The following is a 26,221-nucleotide window of genomic DNA, read 5'->3' on the forward strand; positions in this document are numbered from 1 at the left end:
CATTTCATCGGGCTGTGTGTGTCCATGCTGTCTCTGGTCTGCCTCTGTGGCGGCTGTGCTGCAAGAATTGCTGGTAAGGATAACTTGCTGAGGTTATAAATGTTGCTAGCAATAACTGTGGTGTCTATGTTTGCCCACCCGTCTTGACCGTGCAGCTGTCAGAGTAGTTTGCTATCGCCGTACTTAACTACTGATGTTCCCTATGGTATATCAAACTGCCCCCTATTGTGTTGATTGCGTAGCTCCTTTAATTGTACCTGTGCATATGTAAATGCATTATTACTTTTAGTAAGAGGGGTGGGAGCGGTAAATAAAATACAGAGGACAGTTATCACTTTAGTTCAGTAACTTGTGCAGTGTTGCTCAAAGTTTTTAAGTTCTATACTCTAAGGTAACTATGTGTGAAATAAATATCCACTAATCCACTTTACTCATAAAGTGAAAATGTATATACTGTCTGTTATCATTGTGGGTATTTGCGCTGCAGCCTGTTAAGTCACATTATTTTAGTTTGCCTCCCTGTTCTCATTTTCATGTCTTGAAGAGATTGTTTGTTTGACCTGTGTATCTGTAAAGGTTTGCACATGTGTTGTTTATTTCTTAGAACATATCAAAGGCATGTTTAACAAGTTGGGATGTTTTTATCTCTAACTGGAAAATTAGTTCCGGCCGACAATCACCATGCCCCCTTGACCACGTCCCTAACCACACCCCTACTGGCACCGCACTAGGTGGTCCCAGTTTCACTTATAAAAATTATGTTAAGCCTAATTATAGATAATGTATCCCTTATTCTTTGCTGTGTTCAATTTGAGTAGCTCATCTATTTGTATCCCAATTTTTAACCCACTCTCTCCATAGTTAAAGGGACAGTCTACATGCGTTTGCAAGCACCTTTTTTGGGATCATTGTGCTGCGGGCACCCCACTCCAGAGAATCTGTGGGTGTAGCACGAGAGCAAGGCAAATATGATGATAAAAGTAAATTGGAAAATTGTTTAAAATTGCATCATGAAAGTTTAATTTTGACTAGACTGTCCCTTTAAGCAGCTTGCTAATTTACTCCTATTATCAATTTTTCTATATTCTCTTGGTATTTTAAATTGAAGAAAGCAGGAGCCGACCCATTTTTTGTTCAGCACCAATCAGCAAACGCTACCCAGGTGTTGAACCAAAAATGGTCCGACTCCTAAGCTTACACTCCTGCTTTTTTTCAAATTAAGAAAATGAAGAAAAATTGATAATAGGAGTAAATTAGAAAGCTGCTTAAAATTGCATGCTCTATCTGAAACGTGAAAATGGGTTTTGTATCCCTTTTATCCCTAATCCTTGTAGGACACTCCAGTGCATTTACTTAGATTTATATAAATACTTTTAATAAGTTGAATTAAGTTCTCTTATTAGTTTTCTATAAAGTAATTACTGAGTTATAAACATCTATTTTCCCCTTTCTCATATAATGAAACTCTTCTAATAATAAATTATCTTTTACCCTCAGATTGTAATCTTGAGTTTCACTTTTTCCCCAGAATTTCAATATTAAAGTGAAGGTAAACTTTGATGAATGAAAGCACGTTAAAGACTATTAAAAACGGGGGCACTTTCATTCATCAAAGTTTAGAAGGCAGCTGTTTTGATAAAAAAAATTACCTTTGTTTTTTTCACAGCCAGAGCAGCTTCCCCCACCCGGAGATCCTCTCTTCACACGTCATCAATGACTAATCCAGCTTCCTCCAACAGGGGGAAAGCTGTGATTGGAGGAAGCTGGATAATTAATTGATGACGTATGAAGAGAGGATCTCCGTGTGGGAGAAGCTGCTCTGACTGCGAAAAAAACAAAGGTAAGTTGTTTTTTTTTTTTTTTTTTTTTTTTTTTTTTTTATTATTATTAAAGAGAGCTCTAGTTTACATCATATCATACAAAACATTTGACATTATTCAAGGTTACATAAAGTAGATTTGAAGTAGTCATCTTCACCGGTGTAAATGTCTGGCAGCCTAAGAAAATAAGGCATCTGATAATACAATCGACCCATGTGAATGACAGTTGCACATGTCGAAACTTTCTCAATTTTTATACGAATACAAATAGCTCTATTAAACAATAAAACATCAAACAATGCTTTCCACGAGACAAGATAGATGTCTCATGAGATAAATACATTCAGAATTTAAAGGATTAGGTGCATGAGATGGGGTAATGGTTTACTATTCTGAGTGAAGGATATAATTATTTGTTCACTATTTATAACTAACAGTATTTATCTTACCTGGCGAAAGGTCCGGGTTGACGCTAGTTTAGTCTAAAGATTCCCAGTAAAATTTTGCCTCTAGAAATAGGGGAAGTTTATTCCATTTATAAAAGCCATACTGTTCTAATGTGATGGTTTCATTCATTTGTTCCTTCCACAAATGGTGTGTGGGTATGAATATAGACTTCCAGTGTCGCGCTATCAGGAGTTTTGCACTATTTAGGCACATCTGCGTGAGAAGGGAACGTATTCTGCATCTACAGTTAGTGCTTTTATTCAGTAATGCAATTTCAGGTGTTAAAGTGAAGTCATGTCCGAGGAATATTTTCAGTGTGTGTTCTATCGCTTTCCAAAAACCTGAGAGTTTGGGACACTTCCACCACATGTGTAACATGGTGCCTGTATCTTTACATCCTCTCCAACACAGTGGGGAGGAGTGGGGGTAGATTTTATGGAGCCTATTAGGCATTAGGTACCAGCGGAGGACTTTAAAGTTTAGCTCTAGTAAGTGAGCAGATGTAGAGTATCTACGAGTGTTTCGAAATATGTTGGTCCAGTCTGTTTCGTCCAGTTGTGTACCTAACTCCTGTTGCCATTGTATTGTGTAACGAGGGAGTGGGGTTTGGCTTGCCGTATCTAATATCCTTTTGGATATCGAAAGGGATCCCCTGGTTATTGTAGCCGAAAGACACAAATGTTCGAAGGGTGTTGGGGTTCTAGTGAGATTTCGCTTAAGGTGATTGCGTTGTATAAAGTGTTTTTTTTTTTTTTTAAAATTATCTTTTTATTGAAGTCAAAAACCAGTACAGAGTATAAGGCATGTCACAAAACATTCACGAAACAATGTGTACAGAGCATAATTAGGAGACAATATATTCTAGTATCGCAAACATTTCCGTACAATATGGGCTATCACATAAAGAGACTTCAGTTTTGTTTTAGAGTATAACAGATGTAATATAAGTAAAAATGATCCTCTCCTAGCTATATACAAAGACAAGTAAGGTAGCTAATCAGATGAGAGTAAAACTAGGGAGGGGGTGACTCTATAGTTATATGGGGAAGAGGGATGCAGCGGGCAAGAGCCGCTCAAAATGTAATAGGGGTGGGGTGGGGTGGAGGGGCGGAGCCAGTTAGTATGTCTACACCAGGGACAAATTTAGGTGGGACTAGGGTGTTATTACTTAATATAAATACAATCAAACTCATCTAAACCCTTATATTCCTATAGAGGGGGCCTAGAGTCCTATAATATATTGTCAGATTAATTGGAGACTGGGGGGCTTGGGGGACCTCTGGGTGAGCCCCTCTCCTAGGGGAGTGCCACCTCTAGGCGATGTTGGAGAGGGAGAAGGGATTTGACCCGCCGGCATAAGTACCGGCGGGAAAGGGAGGAGAGAGGCTCAATCAAGAGAAATATAATGTGCTAGAAATGTGAGTGAGAGCATAGATAAACTAGGAATAACAGTCGTATAGTCACAGAGAATTAAAGTCAGTAACACATATAAATATAACACAGCACTTAGGTAAAAGAGAGGTCACGTGTACCCATATAGCCAGCAATAATTATTAAACACATTATAAAGAACCGGAGTATACTAGGGAGAGTCTAGATTACATGTATGCTCACTGACATTACTACGGATAATATGAAGAGCAAAATATGTTAATGAGGGAAAATAAACCACGGATATACTAGTGGGATATAGTGTATATGCGCCATGCGAACTATCTGTCTAGAAAAAGTAAAATAGCACCCAAAAGCACTAGTGCATAGTGATATACATGTTCCATGAGGGCTAACTATCTTCCAGAGGGGGCATGAAGCCAAGAAAATATTAGCTATTAGATTAGGTAGAAGATACAGGAAGAATTTACTTATGACAAGGAATAATGTCCAGGGAGCTGGCAGCCATAACCATTGTGTCTGTGCTAGAATCCTTTTACTGAACATTAAATATAGAGGCTGGATATGAACAAGAACTCTAGTCTTAGTTAGCCTCCATACCAATGGCTGTGTAATGTAGAAACCTCCAATATAACTCCCGTATTGTAGCTTATTAACTAAACCCATTACTCCATCCAGCTCAGCAAAAATATTTGAGGGTAATTTACAAGCTACACTGCAAGAATAAAGCTAATAAGTGAACTTTAAAGTGAAATGGAGTCATAAGGAGTCCCAGGTAGTCTCAGATAGAGATGTTTCCTATATATGCCCTTGTATGGACTTAAAGATTGTGATACCGTGAACATACTAACCACATAGTGATGTATAATACATGACTAGAAAAACCTCAGGCGGGGAAATTCACTACATATACGGCTAAAAATGCAGGTCAGGGTCAGCATATACACTATAGTAGATTATATCTGTTATGTATGGGAGGGATAAGAGAGCCCAGAATATAATAGCAGGAGTCCGGTTTCAATTAGATATTGCCAATAATGTTTTATGCATAATGCAAACCTATATAAATCTATAGATTATATAAGGGGGGGAGGGTAAGTCTGTAGATTAAGTAGAGGGGTAATCATCTTCTGCTTCACTCTCAATCATCTAATAGGTGTGTTAAGGAGGTAGAATAAGAAGGCTGTAAACCCAGATAGCTCCAATTAAGCGAACTATATATTATGTATAATAAATGTCATCTAGGAGATTTTATGACGTCAAACAACAACTAACTAGGCAGATATTTAAATATGAAAAATAACAAGAGCTTTTGGACTGTTTAAAATTTGACATTAAATCAAATGAGCTACGACTACTATGGGAACTTGTAATACTTTTAGGAGACTTAGCAGGGTTGTTCATCAGATATTAGAATAAACTTTCAACCTTAAAAATCAGGTAATCAAATGAGCTACAACTACTATGGAAACTTGTAATACTTTTAGGAGACTTAGCAGGGTTGTTCATCAGATATTAGAATAAACTTTCAACCTTAAAAATCAGGTAATATTTATACCAAACAAAGCTGTGTTTAAAAGGAAAAACTATAGTTCCAGTGTCCTGGTATTTCTCATTGCGCTATGTAGGCAAATACGGTGGTTATTAGGGAAATAATAACATGGAGAGTGTCCATGATACTGTGATTAGACATATAAGGAAAGTCACTTTCAGACAATATCGTCGTCATTCATATGCTAACTAAAAGGTTAATGAGGCTGATGTGAAAGTCTGTATGAAGATACATTGTCCCAGATATCGTATACCTGTAAGTCTAACAAAGCGCATCTGATTAACACTTCGCTGAAATCAGGTTTTACACAGGACCTGAGTCGATTCAGCCTATTCTCCTTCTGATGCAGTCTGCAAAAAGAGTGATGGCGGGTAGGAGCGCTGGATAATGTAGTAGGTTCGGCTCGGATCTCCATGTTTCCCAAAACATCGACATGAGCAATAGCTTACTCCGCAACCAAATACTGCCCTGAGGTTTTATTTGGCCAGCATACCAAAGGGTTTCTGTAGAAATGTTCCTTTTCAGCTTAATTGCCAAGGATTTACTCTCCGCTGCTGGGGCAATAATAGAAGCGTTTCCGTCTCCAGCCTGAGTAAGCATGTCAGCCGTCTCCGACTCCGGAGAATGTCCATCACTGTAGTCTCCGAGGATCGGGCTCCCCGAGAGGGCCAGCACTTTCCGTGGAGACCGGGCATCATCCACTGAGGTATTGGGTTGGGGGTCGCCTGAATATGAATGGCAAACGCCATTTTCAGTGTCAAATCTTTGCGGTGGAGGGGGGGTGACAACCGACAGATCAATCGGATATTGTAGCTTCTCAGTGTAGGGTCTGTTTGTAACTCCGATAGTACATCGTTCCGTGGAAAATGTTTCTCGCAACTCGAGGAAATAGTGATCTAGTTTTGTCTCTAGTTGTTTCAATAGGAGAAGGACGGTCGCCATCTTGATAGAGGTTCAGCCCTAGTATGACTTGTTATATCTGTGGCGTAGCAATCTCCTATAAACTGCTCTTCTAGTCCTTTTTCCGCTCAAAGACTGTCATTATTCCTTCTGGGATGCTAAATTGCATGAGTTTGATGACAATTTTCAAGATTAATAACTGTTGTAAAGGGTATAGGGCTAGGAGCTTCCTCTAAACACGTCTTACTCCATGGATGGCTAGCTCCGCCCCCCCGTATAAAGTGGTTTAATTGTGAATGTTTGAGCCATGAGGTAAACGCCCCATTTAATACGTTGTGGAGGTCCATTCATGATTTTAGCTTTCCTTGCTCTAAAGTTTCAATGATCGGGGCTGTGTAGGGGATATCCCATGTTACAACAGTTTTCTCAGTTGATTCATATCCTCCCATAAACTCCATAAATGGAGATATCGGGGTCAGTGGGGAGTATGGGGTGAAAATTCTTGGTGTATTCAAAACCAAGTGATCCCAGTTACCAAATATGTGTCTATATAGTTGTGACTTATAACAAAATGTGGACCGTATAGTTTTTAGGCATCCAGCATAAAGCACCAGGGCTTGGGGTTTTTAAAATCTGTGAGTCAAGGGAAATCCAAGCCTTATCTTCTTTTTTATTGTACCAATCTAATATCTGTTGTAGTATTATAGCTTTATAGTAGGACTCCAGATTAGGGACTCCCAATCCACCCCCCCTTATGTGGTCTATACATAGTTGCTGCGTTTATGCTAGAGTGAGTTTTACCCCATATAAATGTGTTGATAAGTTTTTGCAATTGCAGGAGGTAGGATTTAGGGAGCGAAATTGGTATAGTTTGGAGTATAGAAAGTATTCTGGGGAGTATAGTCATCTTGATGGATTGCATTCTTCCCCACCAAGAGACTGGTCTATCTTGCCATGAGAGCAAAGTATGCTGCGTGGCGTTGAATAGGGACTTATAGTTATTATCGCATAGTTGTGATATCTGAGGGGTTAATTGCATGCCTAAGTATTTTAGTTTACCAGAATGTGCTTTGTATGGGCAAATTAGCTGGAGACGTTTAAATTCGTTCCCTGGCTGAGTTATATTAAGCACCTCGGATTGTTGTTTATTTATTGCGAAATTAGATTACCGAAGTTATCAAATTCTTCTAATAGGGGGGTATGGAATCAATTGGGGATGTGATTGTCAATAAGACATCATCTGCGAACATCGATATTTTGTATTCGTTCGGTCCTATCTTGAGTCTAGCAATTTTCGGGTTATTCCTGATATGGGATGCTAGCGCTTCCATTGTTAATACAAATAATAGAGGGGAAAGCGGGCAGCCCTGTCTGGTACCGTTACGTATCAAAAAACCCTGGGACAAAACTTAATTGACTCTCACCCTTGCTGTAGGTGTGGAGTAGAGATGGAATATTCTTTTAATCATTTTTTCCCCAAGGCCGAAGAAGTGCAACGTTCTCTGCAAGAAAACCCAGTTCAGCCTGTCAAAGGCTTTCTCTGCATCAATGGAGACCAGGACCATGGGTTGGTTAGTTGCGTGAGCATATTCTATCAGACTCAAAGCTCTGATAGTATTATCTCTGGTCTCCCTGCACTGGCACAAAGCCGGCTTGGTCAACATGGATTATAGAGGGCACAATGGGATTAAGTCTTATGGCTATAATCTTTGCAAAAAATTTTTATATCGCCATTTACAAGCGATATAAGGCGATAATTACTCGGGTCATTAGCTGGTTTGCCCTGTTTATGGATCACTGAGATGTGGGCTTCCAATTGATGTGGCGAGAAATGTCCTTCCTGGTCTAGTGTATTAAACATTTTAGCTAGATACGGTGTAAGTATTTGTCTAAAATGTCTGTAGTAAAGATTAGTAAACCCGTCTGGCCGTGGGTAAGCTATTGATTGCATCTAAGATTTCCCTATTATTAATTGGGTCTTCTAGGGATTGAGATATATTTTCTGGGATCACAGGGAGCCGAGCTCTCTCAAGATATTGATCTATCATGGGGATATCAGTAGACAAGTTAGTCGGGATGTTGTAAAGACCAATGTAATAGGTGTTGAAAGTGTTTGCTATTTCTCTACAATCCAAAGTGTCTGTATTGTCTATCTTGGTCATTTTGTGAATATAGCTTGCGTAAGTCTGTTTTTTAAGAGATCTGGCTAATAGAGTCCCCGCTTTATTGCCCTCGGTAAAGTATAGTTTTTTAAGGTAATAGGCCTTTCTGCGTGCTTCTTTGTTTAGTAGATTATTTAAGTTTTGTCTTGCTGCTAGTAGGTTATTGACATTTATGTCACTTGAGGGGTTACTCATATGAGCAAGCTCAGCCTCGCAAAACTGGCTCAATAACTTGTTATATTCTGCCTTATATGTTTTGAGTAATATAGCCTTTTGCTTGAGGAATTCTCCCCTAATTACCGCCTTGTGGGCTTCCCATGTTATTAGTGGTGAGGTTTGGTCATTATCATTGTATTGAAAAAACTTGCGTAATGCCCGCACTATTTTATCAGTTATGTGGGGTTGTTATCTAATCTCCAGACATTGTCTGAAGGACGGTCTGGCCATTCCAGATCCACCGACACCGAAGAGTGATCTGACCATGGTGTGGGGCTAGTATCTGAATCTTGAACAAGAGGCATACTGAGTTGATCTATACAAACATAATCTAGTCTAGAGTGAGTTTTGTTGGGATTAGAAAAGAAGGTAAACGTTTTTTGGGACGGATGCTGGATTCTCCACACATCTAAGAGTGTGACAGAACGGAAATACTGTGTGATCACCTTAAGGGAGTTAGGGTGTGTGTGAATTTTTCCCTTTGGAATGATCCAAAGAGGGATTAAGTGTAACATTGAAGTCCCCCGCCAAGACAACTGTACCCTTTGCTATTCCCACTATCTCTTTAGAGATAGTTCTGAAATTTTTTGCCTGTCCTGTGTTAGGGGCGTATATATTTACAAGCGTGATGGGTCTATGGAAGAGATCTCCAACCAGTATCATGTAACGGCCATCTTTGTCGGTATGCTTGGTGTTCAAATTAAAGGGCAGGGAGTTATGGAATAATATGCCCACTCCATTTCTTTTCCTAACTGCATGTGAATTAAAATAACCTAGTGGGTAGGGTTTAGTGGTAAACTTTGGTTCAAATGATTTCACATTTCTGTTTGTGGAACCAGTTGAGGGCTACTGATGTTTTTGTGGGCGAATTTAAACCTTTAACATTTTGAGTAGTAATTTGGAATTTACGATTGGCCATGACTAAATACGTGGTTTAAAGAGTCTAGTCAGGGGATTCAGAGGAGCCATTATTATAAAGGGGTATGACATGCACCAAACACAGCGGGCCTTTATAGGTGCAATGGTGAGGTAGGTGTGATGCATAGGTGAGAAGGCAGCAAACAGTGTGAAATAGTTTGGTACCAAATAGGACAAAATTGGTTTGCTTGAGAAACCCCACTGGGATCGATAGTGTGCAAGAAACCTTTTGAATGTAATCAAAGAATAAGAAATTAACAGATAACAATATAACATAACAACAATTCCAGTAAAATTGCATAAAACAATATACAGTATATCCTTTCTGGGGGGGGGGAGTACTTCCTAGTTTACTACAAATGGTAAACTAAACAGTAAAGGGAACTTCCCTTGGTTCTGAGGTAATCTAAGACATTTTGATTTTTATTGAGGTCCTAAAAAATACTGTGTGAGCTGGCTGGCGCTCTAGACCTAGGAATAATTGAGTCTAAATAAGGGTAAACAATGACAGTTAAGCATGCTACATACTCATTCCCACCAATCAGTCTCAACTGACGGAAGTGTCAGGTAGTGTGGACCACCTAGCCTACTAAACAGACGTGTGCTTTAGAGTTTATCCTTACTTACAAGGAAGAGGAGAGAGTCATGTTGGATAATTTAAAGTAGCTGTTGAGCCGGAGGCCAAACTGGATCTCTTTCTATTCACTTTCGTCCAGCTTGATCGCTGTGGCTTTGGGTTGCCAGGCCTTATCAAATCTCCAATATCTGTTGGCTGGTTTAGTGAGGGAGGTTTCGGCTGTGATATATTCAATTTCTTGCAGAATTGCTCAAGATCATCCGGAGATCTGTAGATAGCAACTTGGGAGCCCGAGATTACTTTAATGCAGAACGGGAATCCCCATCTGTAGGGGATTTTTAGGTCCTGCAGGTGTGTTGTGAGGTATTTAGCTTCTCTTTGCTTGTCCAATGTTATTGGGCTTAAGTCTGCATAGATTTGAAGAGCATCACCATCATAAGATATTTGTTTAGCCTTCCTTGCGGCACTCATGATTCTCTCTTTATCTGCGTAGAGCTGGAACTTAAGTATGATGTCCCTGGGGGGCTTGTCGTCCGGTGGTTTCGGCCTAAGTGCTCTGTGAGCCCGCTCCAAGGGAAGGTTAGGGGTGTCGGCATCATGAAGAAGTGATTGAAAGAGGCCTTGTAAGTGCTGTGGTATTAAGTTTCCTGTTATCTTTTCGGATATTCCTCTTATTCTAATATTGCTACGGCGACTTCTATTGTCAAGATCTTCAATATGTGATTGCATTTGGTGTAGCATGGAGTCTTGTATGGTTGCAGCATGGTTTTGCAGGTCGCTGTCATTGTTAGTTTGATCAATGTTTTCCTCCAAGAATGCAACCCTATCTCCCAGATCAGAGAGGTCTTTTTTTCACCTCTGCCAGGCCTTCTTTTATCATCTTTCCCACATCTGTTAACAAAGAAGAGAAGTCTGCTTTGGTGGGTAAATTTTCAATGTCGGTTTTAGTGAGTGGTTCCTGGTCTTGCTGCGCTGGCATGCTGGCTTCTGAGTCTAAGGCCTCCGTATCTTGTTCTTGTGTGATTGCGCGGCCTACGCCAGGTGTTTCAAGCACTTTGAAGAAGTTGTTCAGCTTTGAATTAGATATAGATGATCCTTTAGACGATTTGTCCTACTTAGGTGTTCTTCTAGATGGCATTATTTCAAATAGATATTTTATGTTATTCAGAGCAGCCTGTGCGATTTTCTGAGAAATATCAGAGAGTTATAATAGAGAGCATGGTTCAAAGTTAGCAGTTCTACTTGCCGCCAGCCAAAAAATGTACCCCCTTCTGGCGTATAAATAATTATTAGAGACTTTAAGTGTAAAAAGTTCCACTTGCAGAAGGTTTGCAAAAATTGTGTTTAGATTCACCTTTACTCTAAGACGCTATAGCACTGGCATGAAGCTTACCACACTATAGAGTATTATTTCTATGACTCACATCCTGAGGTGTTGTATACAGCCTTTCTATAATGATTGTATGCCAAAATATTTAAAAATACAATAGTTGACAGGCCAATGCAGGGTACTATAACATTTACAACCTTTGCCATTAAAGAGAAATCCTGACCAAAGGCTTTATTTAGGTGTCGGTTATTATAGGTGTCGGTTTGCGTTTCCGCTTTTAACTCGATGTCCGTTACTGCATTTGATGCACTATAGTGTGCGCTGGCAGTAGGCAGTGCTCCCTCTAAGGACAGTTTTGTGTGCAGCCCAGCAGTGAAACAGTTAACAAGAGAACCATACCTTGCCATCTGCATTGTGCAGTGTTTGCTAATTGCAGGGTGTGGTTACCTAATTAACTGTTTCACCGCTGGGCCGCACACAAAACTCGCCTTAGAGGGAACATTGGCAGTAGGTGCAGTAACTGCGTAGGTGCACAGAAGAAGAGGCCTAAGTCACATGGCCGATGATCGATCCGACAGGCTGGGTGATGATTTTGAGCTTCTGTTGCATGGAGCCGTCAGAGGAGCTTATGTGCCCGTTTCAAGGGCATCAGCGTATAAATTCAGCTTTGTTTGCAAGCCTGCCTATTGTGAACTCTGTGCAAGTAATATGGCCGTCGGGATCCAGTCAGGAAGTACACTACATAACGGAGCACTAGTTAATTGCGGCCATAGTTGGTGGTGGCTGGCTCCGCCCCCTCCAAAGGTAAGTTTTTAATCAAAACGACTGCTTTGTAAACTTTGATGAATGAAAGTGCCCCTGTTTTTAATAGTATTTTTAAAAACCGGGCTTTCATTCATCAAAGTTTACCTTCACTTTAATTCAGTTAATGATACAACATAATCTAAACTCAAAGGAGTAAGATTTAATTTAAACTAGTTTGTGCTTTCTATGTTTTCTTAAGATTTCCTAGTATGTATGAAAATGTATCTTTGTTGTAAACAAAATTACTCCTAAGCATAACATCCTTTCTTTGTTTTTAGATGTAAGTTTTTGAGACTGGAAATGGACTCTGGTGAATTGGAAGAACTGTGTCTACATATTAATTCCAAGATTTCTTTAATCAAGAAGACACTACAGTTAAGAAATATTGGTAAGTGAAGACTTGCTGTAATCCTCTATTACTAGAATTAGTACAGCAATGCAGCAGCATTGGAACGAAACAAGAAAAACAGGTACAGCCCGACTCAAGTGTAACAATATTTAATGATACGTTAGTGCACATACATAAATGGCTACTACAAGAATTCAAACAATACAAGCAGAAAAACCAATACGGTTTAAAAATGGCATACACTCCGGACCAAGGAACGGATGGAAGTCTCACACGTCCGTCTTCTCCACCTCAGCCGTAAAAAAAACAAGTCCAGAGCCGGATATGGTGAATGCCGGATCTAGGTGAATGCTGTATGAAACTAAAAACTCTACGCGTTTCGTCTGAGAACACTCAGACTTTTTCAAGAGTGCAGCAGCATTCCAATATTTACTTATGTATTTTTACCTGATTCCTTATAATTACTTTACTGTAAATAATTGAAGGTGCACTGCGCTCAATACTCTATCAATATAAAACACCACATTTTACCTTTCATGGTTCAAGACGTTTTATATTTACTTCATTCTCTTTGTATCCTTTGTTGAAAAAAAACAAGATGCATAGGTAGGCTCAGAAGCCGCAATGAGTGCTAGCTGGTGATCAGCTAGGTCCCAGTAGTGCATTGATTCTCTGAAGCTGATTTTAAAGGGACACTAAACCCAAATCTTTCTTTAATGATTCAGAGCAAGCTATTTTAAGCAACTTTCTAATTTACTCCTATCAATTTTTCTTCGTTCTCTTGCTATCTTTAAAGGGACACTGTACCCAAAAATTTTCTTTCGTGATTCAGATTGAGCATGAAATTTTAAGCAACTTTCTAATTTACTCCTATTATCAAATTTTCTTCATTCTCTTGGTATCTTTATTTGAAATGCAAGAATGTAAGTTTAGAAGTCGGCCCATTTTTGGTGAACAACCTGGGTTGTCCTTGCTGATTGGTGGATAAATCCATCCTCTAATAAAAAAGTGCTGTCCAGAGTACTGAAACCAAAAAAAAGCTTAGATGCCTTCTTTTTCAAATAATGATAGCAAGAGAATGAAGAAAAATTGATAATAGGAGTAAATTAGAAAGTTGCTTAAAATTGCATGCTCTTTCTGAATTACAAAAGAAAAAATTTGGGTACAGTGTCCCTTTAAGAAAAAAACAAGAATTTAATCTTAGGAGCCAGCCCATTTTAGGTTCAGCACCCTGGATAGCGCTTGCTTATTTTTGGCTACATTTAGCAAACCAATAAGCAAGCATAACCCAGGTTCTGAACCAAAAATATCCCGGCTCTTAAAGGGACACTGAACCCAAATTTTTTCTTTTGTGATTCAGATAGAGCATGAAATTTTAAGCAACTTTCTAATTTACTGCTATTATCAAAATTTCTTAATTCTCTTGGTATCTTTATTTGAAATGCAAGAATGTAAGTTTAGATGCCGGCCCATTTTTGGTGAACAACCTGGGTTGTTTTTTCTGATTGGTGGATAAATTCATCCACCAATAAAAAAACGTGCTGTCCATAGTCCTGAACCAAAAAACCTAGATGCCTTTTTCAAATAAAGATAGCAAGAGAGCGAAGAAAAATTGATAATAGGAGTAAATTAGAAAGTTGTTTAAAATCACATGCTCTATCTGAATCATGAAAGAAAAAAAATTGGGTTCAGTGTCCCTTTAAGCTTTACATTCCTGCTTTTTTAATAAAGATAGCAAGCGAACAAAGAAAAATTGATAATAGGAGTAAATTAGAAAGATGCTTAACCCCTTAAGGACCAGCGACGTACCCTGTATGTCGCTGGCCTTTTTTTGGGACTTGATTGTTTTAAAGCGCGGTCTTGCCACCAGCGTTGCGACTGCTCTATTCCACAAAGCCTTCTGGAGGGAGGGCATTAATAGTGTGTTCTTGCTAGACTTGTGCTATTATGTCCTGAAAAAACCCTTAACGACCAGTGACATACAGGGTACATTGTGGTCATTAAGGGGTTAAAATTGCATGAAAAGAAAAAAATTGGGTTTAGTGTCCCTTTCACTATGTTGAAAAGCAGAATTATTGTGATCCATTTGAAGAAAAAGTTAATTTTTTAAATTAAATGTATAGTAAACACAATTTTTTTTCTTTCATGATTCAGATAGAACATGCACTTTTAAGCAACTACTTTTCTTCATTCTCTTGGCATCTTTATTTGAAAACAGGAATGTAAAGCTTAGGAGCCGGCCCATTGTTGGTTCAGAACCTGGGCTGCAATTGTTTATTAGTTTGCTAAATGTAGCAACCAATCACAAGCGCTAGCCTGGGTGCAGAAACCAAAAATGGGCCGGCTCCTTAGCTTATATTCCTACTTTTTCAAATAAAGATACCAAAGGAACAAAGAAAAATTGATAATAGCAGTAAATTAGAAAGTTGCTTAAAATTGCATGGTCTATCCGAATCATGAAAGAAAAAATGTGGGTTTACTATCCCTTTAATATGTTAACACATTTTCACGTTTAAATCATAATATGCTAGGGCTGTAGTGCAGTTTTTACTAAAGAACATTAGCCCAGGATGAAAATCTTAAAAACAGGGGCACTTTAATTCATTAAGGTTTACAGACTCTTATTTTTAAAAATACCTTTGGCGTCCAGTTAGTGGGGCACACAACGATTGGAAGGTTCTTCATCCATATGCTAAAGAGAGCAGGATATGAGGGCGGAGGATTGGCGTTATGTTTACCATAACGCAAAGGTAAGTATTTTAAAAAATAAGCGTCTTTGTAAACTTTAATGAATTAGTGTCTCTGTTTTTAAGATTATTTTTTTATCCTGGGCTTTAATTCATTAAAGTTTATAATCACTTTAAGAAGGATGACACCCATCATGTGTTAATGGTGCTAATCTGGTGTTTTATTTTAATTATAATAAATGATAGTACAGTAGTCTGTGGTTATGTGAAGAGCATTCTAAAAATGTCATCACTAATGTGACGAAAGCAAGACGGTTACAACTATGTATGTTGTAAAATATTATTAAGCAGGCATGCAACACAATACTATGGCTTTACTTTTATTGCTGAAAGAAAACTTTATAGATGTATATTTAATGAGCAGTTATGTGTCTTGGGAGGTTAGCAACGGGTTATACTTCTCACTATTGACATTCTTTTCTATAGGTCAAGATCTTTCTTTAAAAAATGTACTGGCTAAAGTAGGCCATGAAATGCATTCATTGTATGAAATTCTCAATCAATTAGAATTGGAAGTGCAGCGCCAAGAAACTATAGCAAATTCACTGAAGGTAAGAGTATGTTTAGAATACATAATGCTCCATGAGTGACTGCATGCTACATACCATTTTGTTTTACATGTATATATATGTGTGTGTATATATATATATATATATATATATATAATATGTGTATCTAAATAGTTAGACAGAAATTCACATAGTTTTATTTAGCACACTTTACAAAAATAAAGTTTAAATACATCTTTGGGAGTGCTGCCAATGAGGCCAAATAGTTACACAAAAAAGGTGATATTGGTGCTCATCCACGTTGTTGCCAAGAACTGTGGGTACAATATGTTAATGAGATATACAACCGCTTCCATTACCTTTAAATACTGAAGTCTCCTTATGGGTAGGTACAGTAAAATCAAGCTCTCATCAGATGAAAAGTGTTTGTGACTTGTACTTTTATTAAATGTAGGATTTTAATCTCAGACCTATATCTGCACCATAACTTACATGAATATTGTTTTTGTTTTGGAAATGAGCTTCACTTAGCAGCAAATCAAACCTAACTTATGCTTTCTTGAAGTTACTTTGATTTTGCCACACATACCCCATTAGGGGATTTCTGTGATTTTTACACCCAGAGTACTCTGGTGTATCAGTTACAATGTATATAGAATACTTCTGGGGGGAAAAGCAAGCAGACAATTTTGCCTAGATGTGCTAATTGACTATGCAATAATTTTTGTTTTCATCTATACAGGAACTGGAGGTTTCTATCACTCAAAATTTTGCTGATGCATCTCACTTGGTAGAAAATATCCCTCCACATCTTCCTAAGAAAGCTGTAGACAGGTATGTGTGTCCATTTCCCCTTTTTTGGTAGGAGTTAAACACATAGTTAAAGTATCACTTGGGAGCCGCAGTGCAAACCAGACAATTCTGTTGTGTGGTCCCTCTTTTGATGACAATGGGCAAGCTTGGACTGTAATATTTTGCATTGCTCCATCTCAGCTAATCGTCATTTGTTAAATCCCATTTTCTATTTTATTTGAAAGAGCAGATTTTTAACAACTGAAATTATATATGTTAATTAAACACCTGTCCAACTGCCTGATTGGATGCAGAAAGTGAATTTAAGCAATCCAAATGGAGGGGGCAGCTGTTAAAGGGACATATTAACCCCTTTGGTACCGGGACTTTCAGAAAAAAATCTTGCCCAGAATACCAGAGAATGTTTAGCATTTTTGCTATCACTCCATTTAAACAAAAATAGAGCCTTTTTTTTTTTTTTTTTTTATACCTATAACACAACTATATATTTTAAATATTGATTCAGGACCATTTCTGATATATTTTATGCCACTTTTTTGCTGCCAAATACAATCGTATAAAAAAAAAGTTAACTTTTTCACAAACTTTGTGTTTCTCACTGAAAATATATACATAATGCTTGTGCTTTGATAACACAAATGGTTTTAAAAGCTGCTTTTCGAGCCCCTTTGTTCAGAAATAGCAGACATGCATGGCTGAGTCTTTGCTTTTTGGTAATTAGAAGGCTGCTAATTGCAGCTGAGCCCTTCCTGGCACCGAAGGGGTTAATTAGTTAACTGGTAAAGGTAACAGTATTGTAATGCAGTGATTAACCTCCACTCCACAATCCCTCCCAAATAGCTCCTCCCTCCTCCTTACCATCTTGGGTACTGGCAGGCAGTCTGCCAGTATGCAGTTTAAGGTTCCACATACCCTCCCCAACAGCTCTCTAACCCTTCCCCCTCTCACTAGTGGTGGCCATCTTAGGTACTGGCAGCTATCTGCCAGTACCCAGTTTAAAGATATATTTTTTTAAATGTATTTATTTAATTTTTTTCTGTAGTTTAGGGGGTTCTCCCACCTCCCCGGGATAGACTATGTAGGGTGCCCCCTATTCCACCCTTTTCCCATAGTATAGCATCCTATTCCTTCCTCTCAGTTCAAATTTCTTTTTTCTGTAGCATACAGTGAGGGGAAAAAATGATTTGATCCCTGCTGATTTTGTACGTTTGTCCACTTCTTGTAGTTGGCCACCAGGTTTACACACATCTCAGGAGGGATTTTGTCCTACTCCTCTTTGCAGATACTCTCCAGGTCATTAAGGTTTCAAGGCTGACGTTTGGCAACTCGAACCTTCAGCTCCCTCCACAGATTTTCTATGGGATTGAGGTCTGGGATTAAGGCCACTCCAGGACCTTAATGTGCTTCTTCTTGAGCCACTCCTTTGTTGCCATGGCCGTGTGTTTTGGTTCATTTTCATGCTGGAATACCCATCCACGACCCATATTCAATGCCCTGGCTGAGGGAAGGAGGTTCTCAACCAAGATTTCACGGTACATGGCCCCGTCCATCGTCCCTTTTGATGCGGTGAAGTTGTCCTGTCCCCTTAGCAGAAAAACACCCCAAAGCATAATGTTTCCACCTCCATGTTTGACGGTGGGGATGGTGTTCTTGGGGTCATAGGCAGCATTCCTCCTTCTCCAAACACATTGAGTTGATTCCAAAAAACTCTGACCACAACACTTTCACCCAGTTCTCCTCTGAATTATTCAGATGTTCATTGGCAAACTTCAGACGGGCCTGTACATGTGCTTTCTTGAGCAGGGGGACCTTGCGGATGCTGCAGGATTTCAGTCCTTCACGGCGTAGTGTGTTACCAATTGTTTTCTTGGTGACTATGGTCCAAGCTGCCTTGATCATTGGCAAGATCCTCCCGTATAGTTCTGGGCTGATTCCTCACCATTCTCATGATCATTGAAACTCCACAAGGTGAGAACTTGCATGGAGCCCCAGACCGAGGGAGATTGACAGTTATTTTGTGTTTCTTCCATTTGAGAATAATCGCACCAACTGTTACCTTCTCACCAAGCTGCTTGGCGATGGTCTTAGCCCATTCCAGCCTTGTATAGGTCTACAATCTTGTCCCTGACATCCTTGGACAGCTCTTTGGTCTTGGCCATGGTGGAGAGTTTTGGAATCTGATTGATTGCTTCTGTGTTTTTTATACAGGGAACAAGCTGAGATTAGGAGCACTCCCTTTAAAAGAGTGCTCCTAATCTCAGCTTGTGTCCTGTATAAAAGACACCTGGGAGCCAGAAATCTTGCTGATTGATAGGGGATCAAATACTTATTTCACTCATTAAAATGCAAATCAATTTATAACTTTTTTAAAATGCGTTTTTCTGGATATTTTGGTTGTTATTCTGTCTCTCACTGTTCAAATAAACCTATCATTAAAATTATAGACTGATCATTTCTTTGTCAGTGGGCAAATGTACAAAATCAGCAGGGGATCAAATCATTTTCCCCTCACTGTACCTCAATACTATGCTCATAAAATGTATTTAGTGTTTAATGTCCCCTTAATGCTGCAAATAAATTAAAATATGTTTCCTTATAGAGTGTCTCCATTATGGTGATAAAATGGACATGTATTATTTGCTTCTTTGTGTAGGGGGGCAGTTTAAATGTAGATTCACTCGTAATATTGGAGGGTCCTTGTGCGTGGATGTCAGATCAATATACTTTTGTATCATGTTAGTTATACTTTGTGACTGAAGATAAGGAATATTTCTGTAGTTTGTAAATTACATTAATTCTTCTGAGTAGGGCTGCAACTAACGATTATTTTCATAATCGATTAATCGGCCGATTATTTTTTCGACTAATCGGATAAAAAGAGAATCAATAATAGTTTTCTAAACTTCAGACTAAAACTTTACTTTAACACAACTGTTTCTTCAATTTTTGAGCAGCAGAGCACAGTTTTATAATTAAACAAAACCACAAACTGTTTGAAAAGAGGTAAAACTAGAAAGAGTTAGACTATCACTGTTAATAACATTCTGTTATTCACTCTTTCAGAAACTTTGCATTGAAATGCAAAAATCTCAACCTGTCCACCTGCTTCTGGCTAAGGCTGGTTCTCTGCAGCTATATTTCCTGCAGCAGAGAAAAGGCTGTTGAGGTGTATAAGTAGGGTTTTGCCAATTTCACCAAAGTGGGATATTTATCTTTGTTAGCTCTTCACCAATGCTAAGTGTTTTCTACCTTGGCAAGGGGCCTCTCAATAAAGTAACCCTTGACTTCATTCTAACATAAAAATATCTTGAATATCTATATGCAATAGTAAATAACCAGCTATAAGGTTAGGGGAAATATCTAGTCCGCTCTAATAATAATGAATATATACTTATAAAGGTTGACTCTATTACATATCACAATTTATTAAAAATCTAAAAAAAAACAAAATCAAAAGCGCTAAGGACTGTATATCAATAACAGGACAAAAACGTACACATTTATTTATACAGTACATATAATCAGCAATAGCAAGCAATACGCTAATAATTGTGCAAACAGATAATAGTGCACATCAATTTAAATAACTCGCATCAATCTAGGGCAAGGTGTAAACAACAAGCTTGGCACTATATCATGAAAAGCATAGTTCCAAATCACCAGATTTAAAATAAACAATCCAAATGATGACTATTATAGCTGGGTTGCACATAAGCCAGGGGTAGTTGTAAACGTATACTGTCCTGAAAAAGTGAAAATTAGACGTCTGTAGACGTCCTTTAGACTAAGGACATAACCATAAATCACAATACCATATGCAGGAGTTCATTGGAGTGAAGCAGCTGGTGTTGTGCACAAACCAACTGATCGATTATGAGATTCGTTGACAACTATTTCCATAATCGATTATTATCGATTATGACGATTAGTTGTTGCAGCTCTACTTCTGAGTTAAGAGTAAGCTACAATGTAAACGGCTATTATAGTTAAAAAATGACATGCTCTAATTCAGGGCTTGACATTTTTTTTCAAAATCTAGGAGCCAGCCCATAACTTTAGGAGCCAGAAAATTTTTGCCATCCCAATTAGATGCTGGCAATGTGAAGAAGGGGACATCCATAGGTGTCTTGAGGGCCCTAAACCAGGGCACTAGGGCCCAATTTTAAGGCGCAAGTGGCTCCTTGATGCTTAGGTTTGTCAAATCCTGCTCTAATTCTTTAGAGCATGTCATTTTAAGGCTAGCGACCCTGCACCCAAAGGGTTTAATCCCCTTAATGGGTTAAACACATAGTACAAGTACTGCTCAGGACCTGCAGAGCACTGCTGTGAAAAAGAAAAAGTTTAATAGCAAGAACACAGCACTTGCTATTTTCACTGTTTAGTTTATACTGATGGGTCAAGAAGTACTACAGCACATGTGCAACCTGTATTTGAGGAGTCAGACACTGATAAAGGGCAGTAGGAGGGTGGTCTATGGGGACCGGTGATATCACCTCTGGTAGTATCGCTCACCTGCTTAAAAGTAAACAAAAACATTTAAATAAAATGTAGCATTTTCTTTATAGGTGTTGAAAAGTGATCTATAACATAGGAATTTCAGTAAAACTGCTTTATTAACAGGTCAGTGTCTACTGTCCTGTTAATATAACAAAGGTAATACTTATTTTTGCTTTTATTATCTTTGTGTATTTTTTGTGCCACATTCATATAGTTTTTATGAAAAAAGAAAAGCACCTAGTCCCTAATTTAGCCACCAGTAATGTGCAGTAACAGTACTTGGTGTGTGAGCCGCTCTTTGTCTTGTGTTTCTCAGCAGTGATTGTGCACCTGTGGAGCCAGCGGAATCTAAAGTTACAGTGCCTGAGCCAGCAAAGAAACCGACCAAAGAAAAGATTATCAAAGAAATGGAATTAATTACTGTACAGGAATTCGGGAGTGTCCCACAGTAAGTAACTACACATTAAAAACAAACAAAAAAAATATAATCTTTTTAATTTTATTTTTTGCACTTTTGTTTTACTAAAATCTCCAGATAAATATACTTATCGAAAGAATTAAGCATATTACATATTTCAAACACTACCTCTATGCAGATGTATACAAGCCTAAGAAGGTATCTTGGCATTCGCAGCTGGTGCAGAGCTTCCTCTAGCTCTCTCAGACTAATAAGCTCAGAGAGAATTCCTAAGCAGCACTTCTGATTTATTGTTTAGGCAAACTGTCTTGGAATCTGAATCAACTATTCCATAATGTTATGCCTTGTAAGTACCAGCAGAATACAGAACAGATGTTAGTACACATACTAAGTAATTCAGTGATGGTTTGAACAATCAAATTATAAACTGGACCAAAATCAGCCTATGCGTAAGAGTAATTATTTAAAAGTCATATGTTGCTCATTTGTAAATCTTCAAATACACTTTTCTCGTACCGCAAGAAAAAATGTTACAAAAAAATGCAACTACCACTTCAGCTTACAAAACAAGCAGTTGGACAGGTGTTTAAAGTATAAATAGGATCGTCCCCCTGAAGGATAACATCTCTGGGAAAGAACGTGATGAAACTCACTTTCCTTCCCAACTAGAGGGCCACTTTAGCACAGAGTGGTTCACTAAAAGGCAGATCATCAGGTTGATGGTATTTTTCTTATCCATTTCCTTCTGCCCTGAGACTCTTGAAGGATTGTGTGGTGGATAAAGAGGCAAGTAATGGAGAAACAGAACAGAGCCTACTCCCTTGGAAGTGTGATGATTTCACGTGTGCCCTAATATGAGATTGTAACTCTCCCAGTTTTGAGAAGCAGCAGGCTTGGTGCACATTAAGTGGCTTATTTTTGGGTAAACTACAACATAGCTGGCTCAGCAGATTTAAGAATGATGGTCTATATCTTACATGTTATCTGTCAGCAGGACGGAGGGAGAGGCACCACAGCGACAGGTTCAAACAACAGAGTGTAAGAAATAAAAAGTTACCTCTAGCTGTTAAAAACTGTGAAAAAAAAATCCTGCAGAATAATAGAGAGAACAATAGAGAGAATGAATGATGCAGATACGTACAGTGAGTTCCCAGGAATAAATTAGAAATATGACATTAGGAGATACATAATATACCACTTAAAGTACCCCACGTGGTTTAAAAAAAAATGAGTCTGTGCCAGTGGGCAAATAAAATAAAACATAGGAGCAAATAGAGCCTGTGGGTCTATGGTAAAAAATAAACTAAAGGTGATACTAGCACTGTTAAGGGTTGAATAAAAAATGTTTCCGTGTTGATGGGAACATACGATGCAGACTGTGTACAAAGGGAACAGTCCTAAACCTTTTAACTGGAAACAATGATAGTGAAAAAACAACCAACAATACAGAAGACCGACAAAAGTCCTTAGTAGCCTGAAGATAAAATTTAAGGACCTGCACAACATCTAAGTGTACAACAAAGTATCATTATAAGAAGAAAGATTAGGACAGAGAGAAGGAACAACAATTCCTGATCTGAAACTCTCTGAGCAGAAGAAGAACAAAACTCTTCAAGATAATAACTTAATATCTATTAATGCATAGGCTCAAACAGAGCCTAAAAAAATTATAAGAACAAGGAAAAAACTCCAAGGGAGCCACTAAAATACATGTCTGATTCGTACCAGAACCTGATAAGAGGATTGTACACCCGGCACATCCGCCATACGCTTGAGCAGCAGAACAGAAGAGCTGAATCTGACCCATGAGGGTACTAATATATGACACTTTTTCAAGGCCTACCAGGAGAAGGATAAGAACTTTGGGAACCTGCCATATCTTATAGTAATCTTCCTAGTGATAGGCTTATGAGCCTGAATCGTGGCCTCAAGCACCGATTCGAAAACCCCACGTACAATCTCTACTAGAACCGTCTACCGGATCCTGCGAGGCCACGCAGGAGTTAGGAGAAAACCAATGCTTCGAAGGATGGTTCGCGGAAGGAGAACAAACAGAGGAGGATGAGTCACCTGAAGTTCCAAGGAACTGACAGAGCATCTATTAGAAAGGCTTGAGGATATCTTTGACCTCAAACCAAACTTGGGAACATGGTGTTCCAACAAGACCCCATCAAAACCAATTTTGGGAACCCCCATTTGGTAGATTACCTTGAAAACACATCCTTTTCCCAATTGTCCATTTCATAACTGTGGATGGCAAATAGACAGAAACTGTGATCACATGAAAAAATCTGAAACACCTGCTATATGACTAAGGAACAAGAGTTCCTTTCTGGAAGTTGATGTAAAAACACAGAGACTATGTTGTCTGAATAGAACCTGCTAAAGTGGGATAAAGACAACTGAGGTCAAACCATCAGATCATTGAAAATCACTATTTACTCCAACTGATAAATGAGAGAGGAGACTTCTCCCAGGACCAAAGTCCCTGCGTTAAAATGTGGGCAGTGATCCCGCTACCTCTCGCCTGATAAGCGAGCACTCTACCATTTGAGCTAAACCCCAGCGAGACTTAACGAGTCCCAGGTACCTCCCCAGCCCAGCAGTCTGGAGTCCGCGGTCAAAATGCACAGGAGGACCTTTAAAACGTGAGTCCTGAAGCCAAAGATCTTGCTAAAACACCACGGGAAAGAGAGACTATTGTTGACAGATCTAGATACTCTTAGACATCCGGATAATCCTCATTTCACTGAATGAGCATGCAGAACTGCTTAGCTCTCAAATGGACTCGGACACGAAGTCACTGAGGCCGAACAGTGGACAAAAGAGGGAGCCAAGAGGAATGATTTAGGCTTTCCTGACCTCCGGCAGAGAACTTTCATTGAAAGAATGAATAATTCCTAAGCAGAATACCCATGTAGCTGGGACAAGGTATTCTTTTCCCAGTTCCACTTCCATTCGTGGAAAGAAGACAGACAACACAACCTCCAAAGAGATCTTGATCGAAGAAGGAATGGCTCCTGGACCAATAGGGTGTCCAGGAGGGACGCCACTGCAATCCTGGAACCAAATTGCAGCCCAGAAAAACCTGGAGAGAACTCTGGGAGCTGATACAAAGTCATTGTTGGCCCACAACAATGCAAATCTCAGAAATATGAGATGATCCCTTGAATGGGAATCTGAGGGTACGCATATTTTAGGTCTAAGGCCATTAGAAACTGACCCTCCTGTACCAAGGAAGAATGGAGCGATAGTCTCCATCTTGAGGAAACTAAACCTTTGTTCCTAAACTGGAATGGGAACAAGCCCTTCCAGGGAGGAACATTCTGAACACCTTTCAAGAACGCCTCTCTCTTTATCTGGACTATCGATAAACTAGAGAGGAAGAACCTACTCCTGGAAAAGAGCAAAATCAATTCGTAACCCTGGAATACTATATCTATAGCCCCTTAGGGATCTAGGCAATCTAGTATCCAGGCAAGAGAAAACTGAAAAAGACTGCCCCTCTCCCAAGATCCAATCCTGGAAGGTAAAGGGGAAGACTCCTACAAGGAACGTATCCAGGCAGGACAAAACCTGAGATAGACTGCCCCCCATAGGATCCGATCCTGGCTCGGGGGTAAACCCTACATGCTGAATGAGAGTTAGCTGTGGATTTCTTTAATTACTTCCCCCTGTTACAAGACTGATTGGGTATCCAAGAGGACTTGAAATACTCCTGCTTTGAAGACAAAGGGGATGAAGTTACGAAGGAACGAAAATTAGCAACAGAAATAAAAAAATGGCCTAATAGCCCTTCTGTGTAATTCGATCAGGCGTCGCATCAAAAGATGCCGCTCTTGTCCAGAAAGATCTCCATCTTTGTATCCCATGGATCCGTAAGGAGCAGCTATCTCCCCTAGAGATCCAAGTATTCTGTGCCATAGAAGCGCAGTCCACTAGGGCATACAGGAGACAGGGAGACAAGTATCCCCAAATATTCCTCTGAAAAAATCTGCAGCCCGTCTAGACACTTAGTCATAGGAATAAACAATGTAGTGGGACTTTCTAAGGTTGACAACAACAGGCTTATCTATGTCATGCAAGTAGCCAATATCGCCTTTAACAGTACATGAGGTGAATAAGCATACAACTGAAGGATACCACTTCAGTATCAGACAAAAGAATTATACCATCCTTATCTGAGATTCTACCCTCTCTTCTTACCTGACTTAGGGGAGAGAGCAGATCGAGAAACAGAAGCAGAAACCTTACTATCTGAACATTTTTAAAATCCTCTTGCGTTTTCCCTAAAGGTAAGGGGGAAAAAAATGGGTAAAAACACAGAAAAGCAGAGGACAAAATGAGCTGCAGATCTGAAGGCAAATATACTCCTCAGTAGTTTGAGAGGAACCGCAGGGCACTGAATGTGACACTTGGGACGCTAAAGGAGAAGCTGTACTGAACAGCATCATCCAAAGGAGACCTTGCGCTCAGGGGTTAAATATCAAATTTTTGCCACAGATCAGACCATTGCTTAGAAAAAAACACAGCGACACCCCTGTCCTGTTATTATATTATAACTGTCAGGGAAGGTATGAGTGGCAGCTGCACGTTGTAACTCAAAACATCCTAATTACATAGGAGTAGAATTCTGTATTAAAACATGCCCATCAAACAGGCTTATGTCACATAGGCTGGAAGAGCACAACAATTAAATAATTCCTTGTTGGAATGCAAGCTGTCCTTAACCCCTAATAGTCTGGAACACTTTAGGGAGGAGTTTAATTA

General features: G+C 39.1%; 1 protein-coding gene across 1 annotated transcript in view; it reads left to right on the forward strand.

Annotated features, from left to right (window-relative positions):
- Window positions 1-26,221, forward strand: part of SKA1 (spindle and kinetochore associated complex subunit 1) — a 49,002-nt gene that overhangs the window by 961 nt on the left and 21,820 nt on the right. Inside the window, exons 2-5 of the mRNA XM_053700404.1 lie at window positions 12,397-12,506; window positions 15,641-15,765; window positions 16,466-16,557; window positions 21,350-21,481. Of these exons, the coding sequence (XP_053556379.1) occupies window positions 12,419-12,506; window positions 15,641-15,765; window positions 16,466-16,557; window positions 21,350-21,481 (437 nt within the window). The 5' untranslated portion in view covers window positions 12,397-12,418. The remainder of the gene's footprint in view (window positions 1-12,396; window positions 12,507-15,640; window positions 15,766-16,465; window positions 16,558-21,349; window positions 21,482-26,221) is intronic.

Source organism: Bombina bombina, chromosome 2, assembly GCF_027579735.1.
Source record: "Bombina bombina isolate aBomBom1 chromosome 2, aBomBom1.pri, whole genome shotgun sequence".
Classification (NCBI taxonomy): Eukaryota; Metazoa; Chordata; class Amphibia; order Anura; family Bombinatoridae; genus Bombina; species Bombina bombina.